Source organism: Amblyomma maculatum, chromosome 10 (genome assembly GCF_055883805.1).
Source record: "Amblyomma maculatum isolate TAMU_Amacu chromosome 10, ASM5588380v1, whole genome shotgun sequence".
NCBI classification, from domain to species: domain Eukaryota; kingdom Metazoa; phylum Arthropoda; class Arachnida; order Ixodida; family Ixodidae; genus Amblyomma; species Amblyomma maculatum.
Genome location: NC_139353.1, coordinates 167,417,548 through 167,436,571, shown reverse-complemented (window position 1 = coordinate 167,436,571; position 19,024 = coordinate 167,417,548). Strand labels below are relative to the sequence as shown.

Here is a 19,024-nt window from a genome sequence, read left to right as displayed (position 1 = left end):
TTCTGCGCCGTTCGCCAGCAGCTAAACTCTCCTTGGCTTCCACGTCGAGCGCGTCTACATTCACCAGCGTTCTATAATTCGTTTGCAGGAAAGGAAAGCCGCAGCAGCTGTCACTCGCGGTGGGCTTCCGTGAGCTCAGCCAGGGAGTTATGGATGCCCATGATCTATGCTCACTGGCCGCAACATCCTTGCTCGCATCCATCTCTCACCTCCCGGTCACTGCTTTACACAACATACACTTCCACCTGCGATACACCGCGTTCTTAAGGTGCATCTCCTACCTAAGAACATGCACCCAGAGCACCATGTTTCTCGCCGCAAGGCACGTGCAGAAGGTCTTCACAAGCACTATGGCTTCCAGCCAGAGTCCGTTTACGTAGACGTTGTCTCATACCCCTGCAGCCCTGCGTTCGCTCTCAGCGCTGTCTCCAACTCTTTGCAACTGGTCGCGGCCGGTACAATTCTTGCTTCCACTTCCCCGGAGGCGAAAGAGGCAGCGGTTGCCCTCGCCATATCTACTACCCGAGCCACCACCATCTTTAGCGATTCTAAATCCGCCGTGCGGAACTTCGCCCGTGGTCGGATCTCTGGCCCAGCCTTCCGGTTTCTCGCCTCCCTCCCCCACCCGAACACCCCATTCAATTAACATGGGTGCCCGCTCATACGGGTCACCCAGGCAACGAGCAGCTCATTCTTTGCTCGAGGATACGTCAGCCGAGCAGGGACTGCTTCTGCCTGGAAAGACACTCACAAGCTCATGGCATCGTATCACGAAATCTGGTTGGTTGGTTTCTGGGCTTTAATGTTCCAAAGCGACTCAGGCTATGAGACACGCCGGACTCCACTACGGCGTCTCTCATAGCCTTAGTCGCTTTTGGGACGTTAAACCCCATAAACCAACCAACCAGATTTCGTGATACGATATCATGCGTTCGCGAATATCTCTCCATTACCGCGATCAACGAACCATCTACCCTACTCCTCATAAATTTCTGACTAAGCTCAAACAGGTGACGTGGCGCCAGCTTCAGTCCCGTACATTCCCATCCCCTGCTTTTTTAGCTTTGATCCATCCACGACTGTTCTCGCCACAATGCACCCTGTTTGAGGCACCTAAAGCTGAATTTGAACACAATATAATCAAAAGCTCGGAATTCCACCCTCCAGCCACTTGACAACTCTCCGACGTCGAGCGATGAAAGGCTGCGGTGTCCAGCTCTGACCCGGCCGTTCATAACCGGCTGTCGGACTGGGCTTTGGGAGTAGCTGGGAAGCACCAGCTCCCGACCCCAACACGTAGCCAAGAGCCGACCCGTCATTAGGATGTAATCACTTAAGGCTTCCAACATTGCATGAAGTATTTCACCACCACCACCGCCACTCGCGGAAGGCAAGAAGCGCCGCCCAGCGGCGTTGAAGCGCACTCGTTACCGCTTGGTCCTCATAGCTAACAGCAAATGGGTGACGTCACATCCTTGACGTCACCTTAATTGAGTGACTTGACTATTTTAGTCTGGTACTTTCAAATTGCGCGCCAATTGCAGTATCTGTCCCTCGCTGTATTGTACTGCCACCGGATTGTACTGCCACAGGATTGTATTGCCACCGCTGCCTGCCGGGAAGGACATAAAACTATGCTTGTTCTTCACTGCGACATCAGTGGAAGGCCTTACAGGGTAGAAGATTTCTGCCAACCGATGAAAGACGCCGGTGTCATCGAACAGGGGGGGGGGGGGGGGTATCGGCGCATACCAGATGTCTCATGTCTGGTTAGTCAACTTTCGAACCGAAGAGGCAAAGATAAAGTTACTTGGCTCAGGGCACATCCTTGTTAAAGGAAAAACGTGCATGCTTTTTGACCCCGAAAGGCAAGAAGTAAGACTTAAAGTGCACTGGTGCGCGTTCAGCGTGAGCAACGATACTTTGAAACGCGCGTTTGCCGTATACGGCGAAGTGAAAGTGAGTGAGTGAATGAACTTTATTAACTGCTCGGGGATCTTTTTCTTCGCCTCTTCAACCGAGGCTGACGAGCGGTTGGAGCCCCCAGTCCAGGGCACCACTGGCTTTCGCCAGTTTGCGAGCTCTTGTGACCAGGTAGAGCTGAGCCTCCGGGTCAGAGCTGGCCAGCAAAGCCTCCCACTGTCTTTCATGTGGGTTTTCAATTTTTTGTAGCTGATGTGAGCTGCATTCCCATGTTATGTGGTACAGGGTAGGGGTTTTCCCGCACCACGGGCACTCGTCTCTGAATGTCGTGGGATGCATCATGTGTAATATGTGTAAATTAATGAAGGTGCCCGTCTGTAGCCGCCTCAGGTCTATGGCCTCCTCGTTGCTGAGCTTTTTATGCGGCTCCGGATATACTTTCCGCAAGCCTCTGTAGTGTTGTAGTATTGTGGTGTAGTCGGAGTCAAGCGGAATCAGGTCCTCTGTCGCAAGACTGTTGGGTGCACGGTAGGTTGCATGTCCTCGTGCTATCCTGTCTGCGTACAAATTCCCCGTAATCCCTGCATGCCCTGGAATCCACACTAGTGTTTGAGTGTATTGTTTTGTTGGTTCGCTTGTGGAAGAAAGGATTTGGTGCGCTACCTTAGATAATTTACCCCGTTGAAAATTTCTGCACGCGGATTGAGAGTCTCCCGTTTCTCCGCCTTGCCTAATGGCCAGTGCGATAGCCACTTCCTCTGCCTCCGTGACTGTACAGTTTTGGATCGAGGCGCTAACTATCTCCTGCCTTCGCAGTCTGTGACCGTGGCTATCGCCCTCTTTGCGTTGGTTTCGTATAAGGCTACGTCGGTGAACCTTGACGTGTCTTGTTGGCTGAATGTTTTTTCATAATACTCTGCCCTTGCCTGCCTCCTTCCCGGGTGTAGGCGGGGGTCCATGTTTCTTGTTATGGGCCGAACTCGGTACCAATTTCTGACTTCCCGCGATACCTCTCTTGTCTTGTTATAAGCCTGTAGGTGTGTGCTATATCCCAGTCTTTCCAACACCCGTCTTTCCGTCCTCGTTTGTAGAAGTCTGTTTAGCTCTGACTTCAATTGGGCTTCTGCTAATTCTTGTATTGTATTGTGCAGACCCAGAGCTGCTAGCTTGTGGTTCGGTGTGTTCTTGGGGAGCTTGAGTGCGGTCTTGATAGCCATTTTGATGATGGCGTCCACTCTGTCTTCCTCTCCTTTGGTCATATTGAAGTATTGTAGAGCATACGCTACTCTGCTAATAACGAGGCTCCGGACAAGTTCGAATGTGTCGGGCTCCTTCATCCCCATCTATTTGCAGGTCACCCGTGCTATCATTCGGGCGACCTGCTGGGTCGAGGTCTTGAGCAGATTAAGTGTGTGTTGACACCTTTGATTCGATTGGAACCACATCCCCAGGATCCTCACTGTTGTCTTTTCGGGTACTGTCTCCCCTTGCAGCCGGATCTCGAGCTTGTGGCCTTGATCTGTGGGAGCAGAGCGGTTGCCCTTCCCTCGCCAGAATCTAATCAGTTCTGATTTTCTTGATCAGCACTCCAAACCCCTCTGCTTTAGATATTCTTCGATGACAGATGCTGCTTCTTGCAATTTCTCTTCCTGCTCCCCGAGTGATCCTGTGGTCGTCCAGATGGTGACGTCATCAGCATACATAGCGTGCTGTATGCCCTCCACCTTCTCGACCCAGGCCAATCATAGCCACGTTGAACAGCGTGGGCGAAATGACTGCTCCTTGAGGTGTCCCTTTGTTGGGCAGGGAGAAGGTCTCTGTTTCTATATTGCCAATCTTGATTTCGGCCGTCCGGTTACTCAAAATGCTCCTAACGTACTCGTAGACTCTGGTTCCACAATTCGTGTCTGCCAGACCATCTAAGATCGCCTTGTGACTAACATTATCAAATGCACCTTTAATGTCCACTGCCGAACGTGGGATACCCGTCAAGACCTCTTTGATCTGCAGGAGAACGTCCTGGGCTGATAGCTTTTCTCTGAAGCCAAACATGGTGTCCGGCATCTGAGCGCTATCCTCTAAGTAATTTTTCAGTCTATTATTGACAACCCTCTCGAAAATCTTTCCCAGGCACGAAGTTAAAGAAATGGGCCGCAAATTCTCTATTGCCAATTTTTTCCCGGGTTTCTGGATCATGATGACCACCGAGTGTTTCCACTGCGCGGGCACCGTTCCTGCTTCCCAATGCTTGTTCATGAAATGCGCCAGTGCCTTGATATTGCTGTTGCTCATGTTCCCAATTATGCCATTAGTGATCTTGTCGTCACCAGCCGCTGTGTTTTGAGTGGCAATTGCTATTGCCGTCCGGACTTCTTCCTCCGTGATCGGCTCGTCCATTTTCGGATTTGGGTTTCCTTTGTAATCTTCTGCGTATGGATATGAATCCTCTAGCTCTACTCCGTAGCATTTGTCGTGGACGGCCTTAATCACATCTTCCTTCGTGCCTGGGAATGTGTGTAGCAACCGCTCCAGCGACTTCTGCCCCTCTCGCTTGGTTTTGGTGGGGTCCGTGATGGCTTTTAGAAAACGCCATGTCTTGGAAGTGCTGAGCGTCCCCTGCAGAGAGTCGCAGAATTTGCCCCAGTTGGCTCTCGTCAGTTGTTCAGCGTACTCCGCCGCCTTCTTTGTAATCTCCACGATTTTCATCCTAAGCTTTCGATTGTGCCTCTGTTTCTTCCATCTTCTTAACAGTCCCCTTCTCGCTTCCCACAGGTGGAGTAGATGGGCGTCTATTTCTGGTGTCTCATTTGTGCGTGTCAGGTCTTGCGTAAATTTCTGCTTGTTTTTCCGCAGCGCCCCGCACCAGCTATCAAGATCCTCAATCTCGCCTTGGTCCTCCTCCCGCGCTTCTCTGAACATGTGCCAGTTGGCAATCCTGGCTGCGCCAACCTGACGCCTGATCTTGTAGGTGTGGATGGTCGTGCTCACTATATAGTGATCACTGCCCAGATCGTTAAGCGTGTTTATCCACTCAACATCGCCACAGTTCTTGACCATCGTAAGGTCCGGGGTAGTGTCCTTGCTCACACTGTTGCCCGTTCTCGTGGGCACTCCCGAGTCCGTTACCAGTGTTAATTCATGTCTGTCTATTAGCTCTCCAATAATGCGGCCTCTCTGGTCCTGTCGCGTGTATCCCCAGGCCAGGTCTTTTGCAATAAAGTAGCCTATTATAATTAGCTGATTTCCTCTTACCAATTTTATTGTTTCTCGGAGAAGCCTGTCGAAGTCGATCTTTCGTTGGGAGGGGGGGGGGGGCTGTATACATTTAGGATAAAAGTGCCCTGTTTTTTTGTTACTCTTTTGGACCACCTCCACAAGGATATGGGGTGTTTCAATCCCTTTAAATTGGTCATGCCGACTTGTAATGGTCTTCTTCACCATTGTCGCCACCTTCCAGCTCTCGTCATCGGCAGCAAAGACCTCGTACCCGCTAATTGAAGGGGAACTGCCAAACTCCTGTAGGGCTATCACAGCCGGTGGTTCGGCTTGTGAGGCCAGCAGCTGTGACAGCATCCCCTTCTTGCGTCTGATGCTTCTACAATTCCACTGCCAAATCTCACGGCGGTCTTGCTTCGCCTTCTGGTGTCTAGTCATGATCGGTCTCAGATTGCAAGCTGGTCAGTCCGGGCCTGTGATACGGCTTCTCAGCCCTTTCTCTTACTATGGTGGCTGTTTGCTTCCTAATCAGTTTGGTCATCTCCATTTGCATCGCCTGAAACTTTTGCTCTATATAGCCTGTGACTTGTTCCATGGCTTTCTTTGTGATTTGCTCAATGATGTGTGGGAGCAGCTGTGCTAGCTTTTCCTCTACTATTCTTCCTACGTCTTCGGCAGTCAAAGGGAGTGTCTGATTTACCGATGGTGTGGATTTTTCGAACTTGTTTTGTGTAATGTTAATTTGGTTCTGCATCTGATCTAATCGTTGCTTAATCATTGCGTTCTCCTTTCTTATCCCTTTTAGCTCGGCTAGAATTTCTATTCTTTCCTCATCTAGCTGTTTTTGGGAGGGCAATGCTGGCCAGCTCACCTGATCAAGGTCTTCTTTCTTCTCTTCTTTCTTCTTCTCCCAGGCGCCTGGCTTGCTTTTCTTCGCTGGCTTCTTGGGTTCCGCGTTGGCCTCCGACCTGGACTGGGACCTGGACCGCTCACGCGATGTTTCCTCCTCCCCGTCCGAACTGAACCACCTCTGATGCTTCTTCATGATGCCCCTCGTTTCTAGGTGGCTCTGACGTGACTTTGGATGTCCCTTTGTCTTCTTTGGGATTTCCTTGAGCTTGCTTCGGCAGCCGGTGGCTCCAGTCTCATGTGTCATGTGCTCCTCCACAAAGAGCGCATTGTGGTTCGCACTCGTGACTTTCCTCCGGATCCTGATTGTTGCATCTTCTGCATGCCCTGATAGACGGATTCGGGCATACGTCTGTTCGGTGTCCTGGCTTTCGGCAGCTGTAGCAGAATTGCTTCGTTGGCTTGTACGAATCGCATGGGATCTCTCCCCCATAGTAGTACACCCACTTCGGTACGATTCGCCCCTCAAAGACAATGAGGGCCGACTTGGACTTTCCCATTGCTCTGGCCGCGATAATTTTCACGCCCCGAGTCATGACGAACAGGTTCTCCCTTAATTCTTTCTCCGTGGCCCCGGGGTTGATGCCGTGGGCCACCCCTTTGAGGTACTCTTCCGGTGTAGTCATGAAAGCGTTGACGGGATGGTCTTTTCCCTCGAAATTCAAGCTTCGGATGCTCATCATGCGCTCCGCCATCTGCATGTCTTGGGTGCTGGATGACGATGATGTTGGATCTCGGTCGGAGGCGGACCAACAAGTCTTTCAGACAAAAATTCTGTGGATCTCCGCAGGCTTGCGCTATAGCCTTGGCTGCTTGAGGTGTTGTGAAGTTCTTCACCACCAGACCCTGATGGGGTCTGAATATCACCTTAGCGTCATTCATCGGTAGTGGTTTCGCGCGCATGAGTCGCCACTCCGCCTCTCCGCCTTTAAAACGGTTCGAATTTCGCGCTCCCTCCTCCGCGCCGGGTCCAGGTCCTCTCGGAACAGGCGCATCAGCTGTGTCGTGACGTTGGCTGGAATCTTGCACGGTAGCGCTGCCTGCGCGGCCTCCCCGGCTGCTCTCCGCGCAGCTCGCCATCTTGGATTCATGTACCGCCGCAGCGGCCGTCTTGGCTGGTGGCGCCGTCGTCGCCGTCTCGCCCACTTGAGTGTTTGCTGTCGTATTCTCGAATCTTGGCCTGACGCTCCCGTTTTTTCGCTTTTTTCTGCCATAGTCTCGAAACTACGGTTGTCCACTCGCCTTCCATGCTTCACCCACCACCGGTAAACCATCCCCAAGTATGCGCCAAGAGTGTTTTCCGTGGAATTCGTATCGGTGGTCTCGCTGGTGTTGGCAGCCGGCGTTCCGCCTGTTTCTCCATCGGGTGGAGGCAGGTTCGGGCACGGTGTGGTGTCCATCGATAGATCTTGGCCTTGGGTGCCGTCCATTCTTGAGCGAAATGTTGGCCCGGACGGACCTCCTTTGTCTAGATCCTCGCCCCCGCGGTGGCTGCCGCCAGCCGCAGGGTGCTCTCGGTCCCACTCGCTCCTCCGCTGCCGCGCTATTATTTATTTCAAGATACTGCAGACCAGTATTCCGGTCCTAGCAGGAGTGGCATACATATATACAGCGCACAAGAAACGCAATAAATCACACAAAGCACCCACAAAACTAACAAACAGAGGCAATGTAATGACATGAAATGTGTTGACCAACAGCCGGAGAGAAAAAAAAAAGGGAAAACATGAAAAACCTTTGTGCGACATCAAAGTAACAATACATGTCCTAAAAAACTCCGACCCTACTGTCAACCAAACAGATGTTGCTGTAGAGCCTGGTCAAAGTCTGGAGACTGAATTAAGCTTTCTGGGAGAGTGTTCCATTCAGAAATTGTCCTTGGATAAAAACTATGCATAAAGGATTTAGATTTTGCATAAATTGGCTGCAGTGAGTGACTATGGTGATGACGTGTCCGCCTAGTGTTGGGAACTTTCACACACGGTGGAGGACTGAGGTTTATTTGGTTGTTTAAAATTTTATACAAAAAGAGTAAACGAGTCATTTTCCTGCGAGTTTCTAGGAGCGGAATGCTGTTGGCGGTGATGAGGTTAGTAGGAGAGTCTGTTCTTTGATATTTATTAAAGATGAACCTCACCGCTTTCGATAAATGTCTTTTTTTAGTGTGAGGGTCCCAGAAGGAGGAAGGGGGGGATGGAAGCATACTCAAGTTTAGACCTGATATATGTGGTGTAAGCCAAAAGTATAAGATTGAATGGAGTATCTCTGAGTTTATGTCTGATAAAACAAAGTTTCTTAAAAGCTGATGAACAAATATTTGAAATGTGAGCACTCCAGGAGAGATTATTGGTAATAGTAACGCCAAGATATTTATAACTAGAAACTTCGGAAATGAGACAGTTGTGTAAGCGATACTGAAATGAACTGAAATTCTTTTTACGAGTTACTCTAAGAAGCACCGTTTTTTGCGTGTTAAGTTCCATACACCAGTCTTTACACCACTGTTCTATGGCAAAAATAGATTGCTGCAATAGCGCGTGGTCGTTATCTGAGGTAATGCTTTTATAAATAATACAGTCATCTGCAAACAGTCGAATGGAGACAGAGTCAGAAATTACTTGGGTTAAGTCATCAATATATAATAAAAAAAGCAGAGGGCCTAACACACTGCCTTGAGGCACTCCGGAGCTTACAGTGAGGACATCAGAAAAATTTCCATTAATTTCTACGAATTGATCTCTGTTATTAAGGTATGAACTTATCCAGTATATAAGGTAACTCGGGAGGCCAATGTATTTTAACTTATACAGTAATTTTCCGTGCTCAACTTTATCAAACGCTTTGCAAAAATCTAACAATAGCACGTCAACTTGACCGGAGTTATCAAGTGTCGTAGCAAATTCGTGTACAGTGGTTACCAATTGCGTGACAGTGGAGATTCCTTTCCTGAACCCGTGCTGATGTGGCGATAAAAGGTGGTTTTCTGATAGGTAATCCCAAATATAACCAGCCAGAATATGCTCTAGTAGCTTGCGACATGTGGACGTTATAGATACAGGTCTGTAGTTAGACACTGTGAATTTATCTCCCTTTTTGTGCAATGGTATAACACGTGCCCGATTCCAATCAGAGGGTACTTTACCAGTACTGATAGAAACTTGAAAAATCTTTGCCAGAAAAGGTGCAATCTGCGGAGCGTAGCGTTTTAAGAATGAATTTTGAAGAGCATCTGGGCCTGGGCTTTTCTCTTCATCCAGGTTGCGTAACAATGTTAGGACTCCTTCAGCCGAAATGACACGTACATCCTCAAAATTTATCTCTGAGTTTAAGGAATTTTGCTCACTGCGAGTTGAGAAAACAGTTTGAAAGTACTCATTGAAAACCTGCGCAATTTCTCTGCCTTCCTTTACTAATTTACCATTTACCCTAAGTTCCTTAACATCGTCCTTCCCTTGCGCGAGATAACGCCAAAATTTAGATGAATCGTTCTTTAAATATTGAGGAAGTGTTGTGTTGAAGTAGCGCTTTCTTGCGATCTTAATCTTCTCAGTTAAACTGCGCTTTAAATCGTGGAACTTTTGTGATTGCCTTTCGCCCCTTTTTCTTATGCGTTTCAGTTTTCGGCTGGTGTGTATCATGTCCCTGTCAATCCATGGGTTTTTTCGATTTTTTTTTTACATGTCTTGTGGGCACGAAATGTTCAATACAATATCGAATAGCACTAGTGAATCGATTCCATAAGCCATGCACATCTTCCTCAATATTATTATCTAGATTATCTGCCAAGTAATCAATGATGGCCGTGTCATTTGCGCGGCAAAACTATTTTTTTATGGTCTTATAATTTTGGGCGGGCCTCGTGATTTGTTTTCCAGGAAAAATACACTAAACGGTGATCGAAAATATCAGGTTCGATGCTGATAACACTATTACACAGCATTTGGCTAACAAAGAGAAGATCTAACACAGCATCTTCGCGGGTACATTCAGTCACGATTTGTTCAATACATAATCCATACATAATGTCCAGTAAAGCGTCAGCATTCTTGCAGTTCCCATACACAGGGCGCTTCCAGTCAATGTGCGGTAGATTAAAATCACCGATTAGAATAACATTTCTGTTCCGTAAATTTAAAAGATGTTCACTCAGTTGTTCAAGAAATAATTCGGACGCATCGGGTGTACGATAAACAGTGCATAACAATAAAGAAAATCCATGCAATGAAACTTTCAACAATAAGCTTTCATGCTCAGGGATTTCGTCCAGAACGGTCACACAGGTGTCAGATTTAACGATAACTGCAACGCCCCCACCACGTGAACCACGGTCTCGCCTGAATAAGATGTAACCCGGTGGGATTATTTCGTCATCACAAATCTCGTCATGTAGCCAAGTTTCTGTCATAGCTAAAATATCAGGATCGTAAGAAACAAGCAATGCTTCTAGTTCATCAACCTTGTTCACTATACTTCTAGCGTTTAGTGACAGCATGCGCAGCTCATGCGTCGGAGGCTGTAGATAGATAGATAGATAGATTTATTGATAGGAAAAGGCAGAGAGGTTGGCCCGAATAATTCAAATCTGGCCTGCTACTCTGCACTGGGGAAGGGGAAGGAAATTGCTATTTATCACACAGCTCCCTGCCTACCGCTTCGACTGGTCTTTGGTTATTCACAACGTCATCCCATATGAAAACCTATTGTCAATTTTAAGCCTGTTGTTTATCAATGCTACCTTTTTGCCATTTGCTTTTTTCTTCTTAGCGGTTTCCCAAAGAAGTTTTCGTTTCCTTAAAGTATCGGCCGAGAAATCATTTTTAATGTATATATTCGTACCCTTCAGCTTAAAAGTATTATGCAAAACCGCTTGCTTTTCTAAATAGTCCTGGAAGTACAGTATAACATGCTGATGTGTAGACTGTTTACCGAGGCGATGAATGCGTGCTACAAATGAACAGCTCACGCCAAGTTTATCACGAAAGACATCATTTAGCACCTTTTCCCGGAGACTAGCTTCAGTTTCGTCCGATGTTTTCTTTATTCCAAAAACCACAAGATTCGCTCTTCGGCTTCTGTCCTCAAGATCTATTAATTTTGAATGCTGCCATTTTATTTGTTCCTGAATTTTTGTGACACAGGCACACATGTTATATCATTTGTTTTAGCAGATATTGTTTTGACACTGTCTACAAGGTTGGTGACGCAAAAACTGAAGTTGTTCAATTTTCTTTCGGTTTCATCCACCATCTTTTTCACCTCAGCTATATCATTTCTAATAGCTTGTTGACCTTGTAACAAGGACTCTAACATTTCAGCGACTGGGGGACCAGAGTTCTCTTCCACATCACCACATAATAAAAGCATGCATGTATAGACAAACTCATATATAACAGTTCTAACCATGTGCGGGCACGGCACTAGAATCAAAAACCTGTCATCACTTCTACATGACCAAATTGGACTAACCTGCAACAGGAAAGCAGGACACATCTTGAGCGCTCGGCTCCCTGCGCTTTCGCCGTGCCCACTGATGAATCCGGGGTGAAGTCACATCTTGAGCGCTCGGCTCCCTGCGCTTTCGCCGTGCCCACTGATGAATCCGGAGTGAAGTCACATCTTGAGCGCTCGGCTCCCTGCGCTTTCGCCGTGCCCACTGATGAATCCGGGGTGAAGTGTTGGATTTATAGCTGTCGAAGCTGATGATGTCACGGTTCCGACGTAGACGGACGAATAAGGGGTGTAGACGTAGATACCAGGATGAAGGCACTCTTTTGTAGCCACGTCGTCGATAGAATTGTCGACACGTGGGGGTGAATTTTGTGCAGCGGCGGTTAACAGCAACAGGGTCTGCAACAGAAAAGCAGGACACATCTTGAGCGCTCGGCTCCCTGCGCTTTCGCCGTGCCCACTAACGCCGGCGTAGTCGATGGAAGTGCTGCGATAATCGAAAAATCGGTGGTCCGCTCACCAAAAAGTTGGTACTGTCAGACTCCTGTCGTCTTCCGATCTTCGCTTGGTAATTTGAAGGTGGTCCGATGGAAGTTGGCACCGCAATAGGCTCTTTTGTCGGGAGCCGAAGTGGACGCGTCCGCCCTGTCCGGCGTCAGAGGGCGAAAGAAGTATCTGGCCACCAATGGAAGACTGGCGGTTTTCAAAACGCTGACTCGACCACCCGAGTTGTTCGGCTGATACTTCGTGAAGGCGACAGCCTGGATCGCATACCACATCAGATGCGTATCGGGAACGTCACCGTTTTAGTCGTCGTCCAAGGGCGGCCGCCGATATGCCTGCGCTGCCACAAGACTGGCCACATCCGGCGTGACTGCAGTGTACTCAAATGCAATGAGTGCCACGCTTTTGGACACGAAGAGGCAGAATGCACGAGATCGTATGCCCGAGCTGCTGGAAGAGGAGCGTTCGGCGATAACAGCGAGCTGCACATGGATGAGGATGAAGCGGAGAAGCCAGCCTCGAACGCAGCGGTTGATAAACAAACGGACGCAGTGCAGAGCAATGGAGAGGAATGCGCTGAAAAAGATACTCCTGCATCAAAGCTTAGTCCACCAGAGTCGGATACTACGAGCAGTACTACCGGTTCGCCGCAAGTTGCCCTGAACTCTACTGGAAAAGACAGTATCACAGTTATGGACTTTGATTTTGCGACGGCTAAGCAGCGCCATCATGAGGTGACTAAAGAGAGCCAGGAGCAGCGACTACGGCATCTAGAACGTCAGTGGTGCGTCGCTGATGTGAAGAAGCAGCGCGTCACGAGAGGGACACGGTCGTCGTCGCTTCCTCGCGGCGACAACCCGGAATCCTAAACAATGGCGGGACGGCACTACATGGCGCGGCGCTGTGCGCGCAAAGGTAAGCGCCATACTGGCGTCCTGGTCTTGCTAAGCGATGGCGTCGTTTGAAAGGAGCATTCTAGTGGCAACGCTCAATATCAGGGGTCTGTCCTCCAGAAGGAGGCAAAACCAACTGTTGCGACTAGTTACAGAGCCGGAACTAGATATTGTAGCGGTGCAGGAGACCAAAATTGAGAGTCAAGACAAGACCGACTGTATGGTGCGCCCTTTCAGCAGTCGATATGATGTTTGCGTGTGTCATGCGGTAGGGACGTCGGCAGGTTGTATGCTTTTGATTCGCCAATCGTTGGGTGCGGTTGTGGAAAGCGTTGTGACCACTGATAGCGGTCGTTGGATTATCTGTGACATCACATTAGCTGGTTTGAAGTGGCGCATTATCTGTATTTACGCGCGCACTAATTCAGATGAAAGGCGAAAATTTTTTGAGAATATCGGCGATTACTGTGACACAGAACGTATGGTCGTTTTACTTGGTGATTTCAACTGCGTATGCACGGCCCGAGACCAGACTAGTACTACGCCTTTCCGAGATGCGAGTACTGCCTATCTGAGTGACATAATTGAGTAATGCCATCTTGATGATGTGGGCGATTGCATCGGAAACGCTACTGGAGGGCTTTTCACTCATTTCCAGGGAAGAAACCACGCACGTTTGGATAGGGCATACGTATCTGCCGAACTAATACAATACTGCTGTGAATACCGCGTACAACCAGTGCCGTTTAGTGACTACTGTCTTGTTGTCTTTGGGATTGGAAAAAGAAATGAAAAACGAAACAAATTTGTATGGGAAAATTGAAAACTTAATGGGTGGCTGTCACGAAATCGGCGCCCATTTTCAGCAAGCCGGTACAGCGCTAGGCGCGCGCGGCGTCGCGTGGAGAGCATGGAGAGAAAAGCCCCTTCCCCGCGCGGGAGAGCGCGTAGCTTTGTACGCGTTGCCGGGACCCTCTTTCCCATTGCCCGGGGAGGACGGTGGTTCATCGGCCTGGAATGTGCCAGGCCTTTCGAGAACGTTCTATGGGGCCTGGCCAATGACGACGCGCGGTTCAACGGGAGGAGAAGAGCGCGCTATAACCAGCGAAGCTAAGTGTGTGTGCGCACTAGCTTTGGCGCATGTTAACAAACAGACGCGGCGCGCCCTATTTAAAGCGACCGCGTCGCTTGATGAATCAGTCAGCCAGTCAGTCAGTTCGTCAAGTGTTTTGCGACGTGCTCGCCTGTTTCGACTGGACTCCCGAGGATCACCCGCTGCTGGCAAGCCCACGGACTTTCAAGGGAGCGGCGCTCGTCTCATATGGCGGCCACATCGTGACTCTTGAGGCGTCGGACTGCAACAGTGCCCGGTGAACAATTTGGTGTTTGTTTATGTAACTCTCTCGTGTTTCATCTGTTGTAAAGCATCTACGTTATTGGATACCTGTGTAATTGCATGCTTAGCGTTTGTATTCTGTGAACCTCTCGTCTATGTATTTCAGGTGATCTTGTGTATTCCTTTGTATCGTCTCTTGCTGTGCATAAATTGTGTTTTGTTTGTTACTTCTGACTCCGATCCTTTCTCTGGTTTGAACCGGCGACCGCTGGGCACCAAACGACCACCCCCTTCTGTCACCACAAGGTAGTTGAATTCCGGCTGAGCTTGCCTCGCAGGTCGAGGGCATCTCCTTTGCGACCGGAACAGCTACCCCCACTCACTCAAACGGTGTCTGGGAGTGTGCGTACCGTGAAGGGCGCATCGTTAATAATACCCCCTTAATTATTAACGGGTGACAGAGGCTTCTGAAAGATGATAGTTTTGTGGAACAAGTAGTGTCAGCTTTAAATGAGATGCAATTTGCCAGTAATGAATCTCAAGGGGAAAAATGGGAAATATTTAAGCAAGAAATAATGATGAACGCGATTGAACGATCGTGTACTATAAAACAGCAAGAAAAGGTAAAAGAAAAGGCGCTTAGAAACGACCTCACGTTTCTACTGACGCATGAGTGCAAGCAGCCGGGCTCGTGCATGGAAGAAATCCGCTCCGTCAAGCAGAAATTGGAGGCAATACATACGGAGAGATATCAAGGTGCGATGGTGAGGGCGAGGGCACAGCGCCTGTTAGCGGGCGAAATGCCCACTAAACGTGCTCTTGGATTAGAAAAGAAGCACGGCAGCAAGAATCACATATCAAAAATAGAATGGAAAGGTGTAGTCTATTCAGATAAATCGAATATAGAGAGGGCCTTTTATGAATACTACACAGAACTTTTTAGTCACACAGAAGGTAAAATAGAACAATTCAAGTCCAGTTTCCTTTCTCTTATGCCAAGACTGGATGACGAAACAAAAAAACGTTTAGAGCTGCCAATTTCCGAAGAAATAAAGCCATAGAAGACCTCAACCCTGGAAAATCTCCTGGACCAGACGGGCTTGCAGCCACACTTTATAAACAATTCAAAGACGATTTTGCCCCAGTTTTGACTACATTATTTAATGAGGTTTATGACAAAGATATGCTTCCCCCGTCTTTCTAAACAGCCCATACAATTTTAATACCAAAAAACGTTGACGAAGCCAAGCTTCAACGAGTTACCGCATACAGACCAATATCCCTGACGAACACAGATTATAAGATCTTCATGAAAATTCTTGCTAAGAGGTTTCAAACTGTAATGGAAGAATTAGTAGGACCGCATCAGACCTGCGGCATTAAAGGCCGAACCATATATACTAATATCCACAAGGCACGGTGTGTGCTGGAGTGTTGCGACGCCTTGCATGAGAGTGTTTCCATGTTCCAGCTTGACCTAGAGAAAGCTTTCGACAAGGTGTCGCATGATGTCTTCTTATCAATGTTAGAGCATGCAACTGTGGGCTCAGTTATTTGCAAAGGAGTCGCAATGGCGTACAGAGGGTGCACGACGCGCCTCATAGTAAATAAGAAGGTGGGTGCGCGCCTCCAAGTGCAACGCTCTGTGCGTCAAGGCTGCCCCCTGTCGCCATTGCTTTTCTGCTTGTATATTGAACCATTTTGTCTGAGCATTATCGAAAGCAGCAGTATCCGAGGTTTTCGTTTGCATGCAGCAGAGGTCCGCATACTTGCGTACGCCGATGACATTGCCGTTTTCTGTACCGACTACGAAAGCATTCGCAATGTTGTCAAATTGGTCAAGGACTTTTGTTCTATTAGTTGTAGTGTGGTGAACTGGAATAAGTGTCTGGGTTTCTGGCATGGAGAGTGGCACACAACCCCTGCAAATTTCGTGAACATGCCTTGGGTAACAACCCCAGTGAAGTATTTAGGAGTGCCACTGGAAAACTAACGATACAGTGAGTCATATTGGAACCAGCAGGTTTTAGAAGTACGTGAGAAGGCCGACTTACTAAAAGGATTCGGTTGGTCTATGTTTGCACGTGCTACGATTTGTAATTTATTTCTTGTTACCAAGATAAGGTACCTCTTACAAGTACTGCATTGCTCTCGTGTGAATGTGCAGAGATTTCAACGTGTGTTCGCCATGTTTGTGTGGGGAAGGACTTGGGAGCGTACCCGCCGTACCAGCTTGTTTCATCGCGTCCGCTCGGGAGGAGTTTGTATTTGCGCCAAGTGGTTAACTGTTTTATGTTCTTTCGTGATACAAAGACCTATTTTTACGAACTGTGTGTCAGGTTATATTGAACAGAGTGCTACTAAAATTTGTTGTAAGTTCGGCGAGCATGCAAAGGAGGATTTTCGGAATCCTTAAAGAAGTGTACATGTCATGTCGTGTATTGCAAGCCCGTTTTTCGTTTGAATATTTATCACCTGTGACGCGAAAGAAACTTTACAAGGACTTGTGCGATGTCTTTCTCCCCATCCCATTGTACAGATCGTTGTACTGTGCAGGTCCATAGAAGTCAGTCCTTAAGCGAGTTAAAAATATGGCTGTACCAGGGGGAACAAAAACTTTCTTTTTCAAACTCCATAGCAATACACTAGAAGTTAAGACTTATTTAGAAATGAAAGGTTTTTTGTACCTTGAGGAAATCACTGCTTCATATTCCGCAAACCGGAAACTATCGAACACGTTTTCTTAGACTGTTGGGAAGCCTTTTTCTTCTGGGACATAAGGTAAGATGGAGTCCGAAGTCAGACTCCGCCCGCACCACTAATGTATCGCGGGGAGAGAAAGTTATTTCACAACGAACAATTAAAAAAGACCTACCCGTGGATGCATTCGGAATTCGATTTTTACCTATTGAAGATGATGATGGGCTACCGCTGGACATGATCATGTTATTGGGCCTGCACAGTATCTGGCGATCTAGAATTGCTTTCAGGCATGCAGACGTTGATGCGAGGAAAATACGGCAGTATTTTCTCGAAGCCGTTGCGAGTGTTACTGAAGTTTTCAAGACACAAGACGAAGTGCCTGAGTGGCTTCCGAGAATGGAAGTGTTTTGCTGCAAATGACTGATTTGTAATGAATCACGCAGCTTAAATCGCGTAGTTTTAACCCATGTAGTGTATTTGTCGCGTAATATTCGCTCTCTCTGTGTGTGTATGTATGTGATGTTCTATATGTGTAAACTCAGAATAAATTAGGCAATAAAGAGAAAAAAAAAAGCAGAGCTTGGCACAGCGGTAAAGCGCTCGGCTGGAGATCGAAGGATGGAGGTTCGATTCCCGGATGGAGAATAATTTTTTTTTTCTTAATAAGGAGGAGTCACACACCTATTAAGCGTTGCTAGGCAACGCCTGCAGAGCTTGGCAATGGGAGTGAGCAGCTGGCCTTGCAGGTGGCAACGGCGGCCAAGTGCCCTGGGCGTGACGTCACTCGGTTTCGCACATGCGCAGAATATGGCTTTTGCAGCATACGGCGCACGCGAAGTTTGGCTCCGACCCTCGTAGTGAACCCGAGACCACAGAACTTTTCCAATCTGTGCCAGCTAGGTTAAAGTCTTCAATAAGCACTAGCCTATGATTAGTACAATGCATATTTTCTGAGCGCAAAATTACAGACAGGACGAAATGAGGAAACATACAAGGACGAAGCGTTCGTCTGTCTCCTCATTTCGTCCTGTCTGTAACTTTGCGCTGAGACAATATGCATTCTACTTATCAGGGCCAAATAGCCCGTCTTTCTACGCTACCAGTGATTATGTTTTAGCGTGCGCTCTAAGTACCCTGCCAATGACTCCATAAACGGAACAGCACTTTTAGGAGAGCGGTAGACCACACCGAACAAACCTGAAAGATTTAGGAACTTGATTGTACACCATAAGCTTTCATGATCTGTGATTCCTTCCAGCTAAACTAAGTGTACATCTGTTTTTACTCACAGCCACCACACTTCCTCGCCCTACGCGGTCACGTATGATTATTTTGTGATGTGGTAGAATAATTTCAAAATCTATAATGTTAGATGAAAGCCCCGTTTTCGTGACAGCTAAAATGTGCGGATCATAAATAAGAATAATTTCTTCTAAGTTACCTGACTGAGTGGCAAGACTTCTTGCATTAAGCGAAATAATGCACGACTCCCTCATTCTGCGTCAGCAGGATTCAAACCTTGGCTTGGAGCGGAATAGCTAAACTAGCTATCTAAGCTAAGTGATAGCTAAGTGAATGAAGAAGATCCATAGGAGGCTGACAAAATTCATTAATCACCACCGCGTCTAATATTCCTTCAACTGCTAGACTATACGCAGATGACTGCGTAGTATACCGGGTAGTAAATGCCAGATGATGCAATGGAATCACTTCAACAAGACCTTAATAATTTAACATATGGCAACTAGATATAAATGCCGACAAAATCTACCACGTTAAATTTAGCAAAGGGACGCGTATAATGAATACATGGTGCGCAGTTAGTAACAAAGTACTCCGAAAACTCCATGAAGTACAATACTTAGGCGTACATCTTTTGGAAGATTGCTTATTTAACCAGCATATTAATAACATCGTGAAGAAAGCCGCAAGCATGCTTAGCCTCGTTATTCGGAATGTTCGTGGCGCGCCTCAAATACTGAAAAAGGCGGGTTACAAATAACCAGTAAGACCACTCTTAGAATACGCATCCAGTAGGACCCCCATCAAAATTGTCTCATCGATAAAATTCAAGGTGTCCAAAATCGTGCGA

At 47.7% G+C, this 19,024-nt stretch overlaps 2 protein-coding genes across 2 annotated transcripts in view; both read left to right on the top strand.

The window, feature by feature from the left end:
* Nucleotides 1-19,024, top strand: part of LOC146177873 (trypsin-2-like) — a 197,047-nt gene that overhangs the window by 95,235 nt on the left and 82,788 nt on the right. The gene's annotated exons all lie outside the window — the stretch shown is intronic.
* Nucleotides 1,741-12,869, top strand: LOC146177874 (uncharacterized). Its single transcript, XM_084581716.1, has 2 exons — nt 1,741-1,963; nt 12,169-12,869. Exons 1-2 carry the CDS (start codon nt 1,756-1,758, stop codon nt 12,867-12,869), a joined length of 909 nt encoding a protein of 302 aa, XP_084437842.1. The 5' UTR covers nt 1,741-1,755.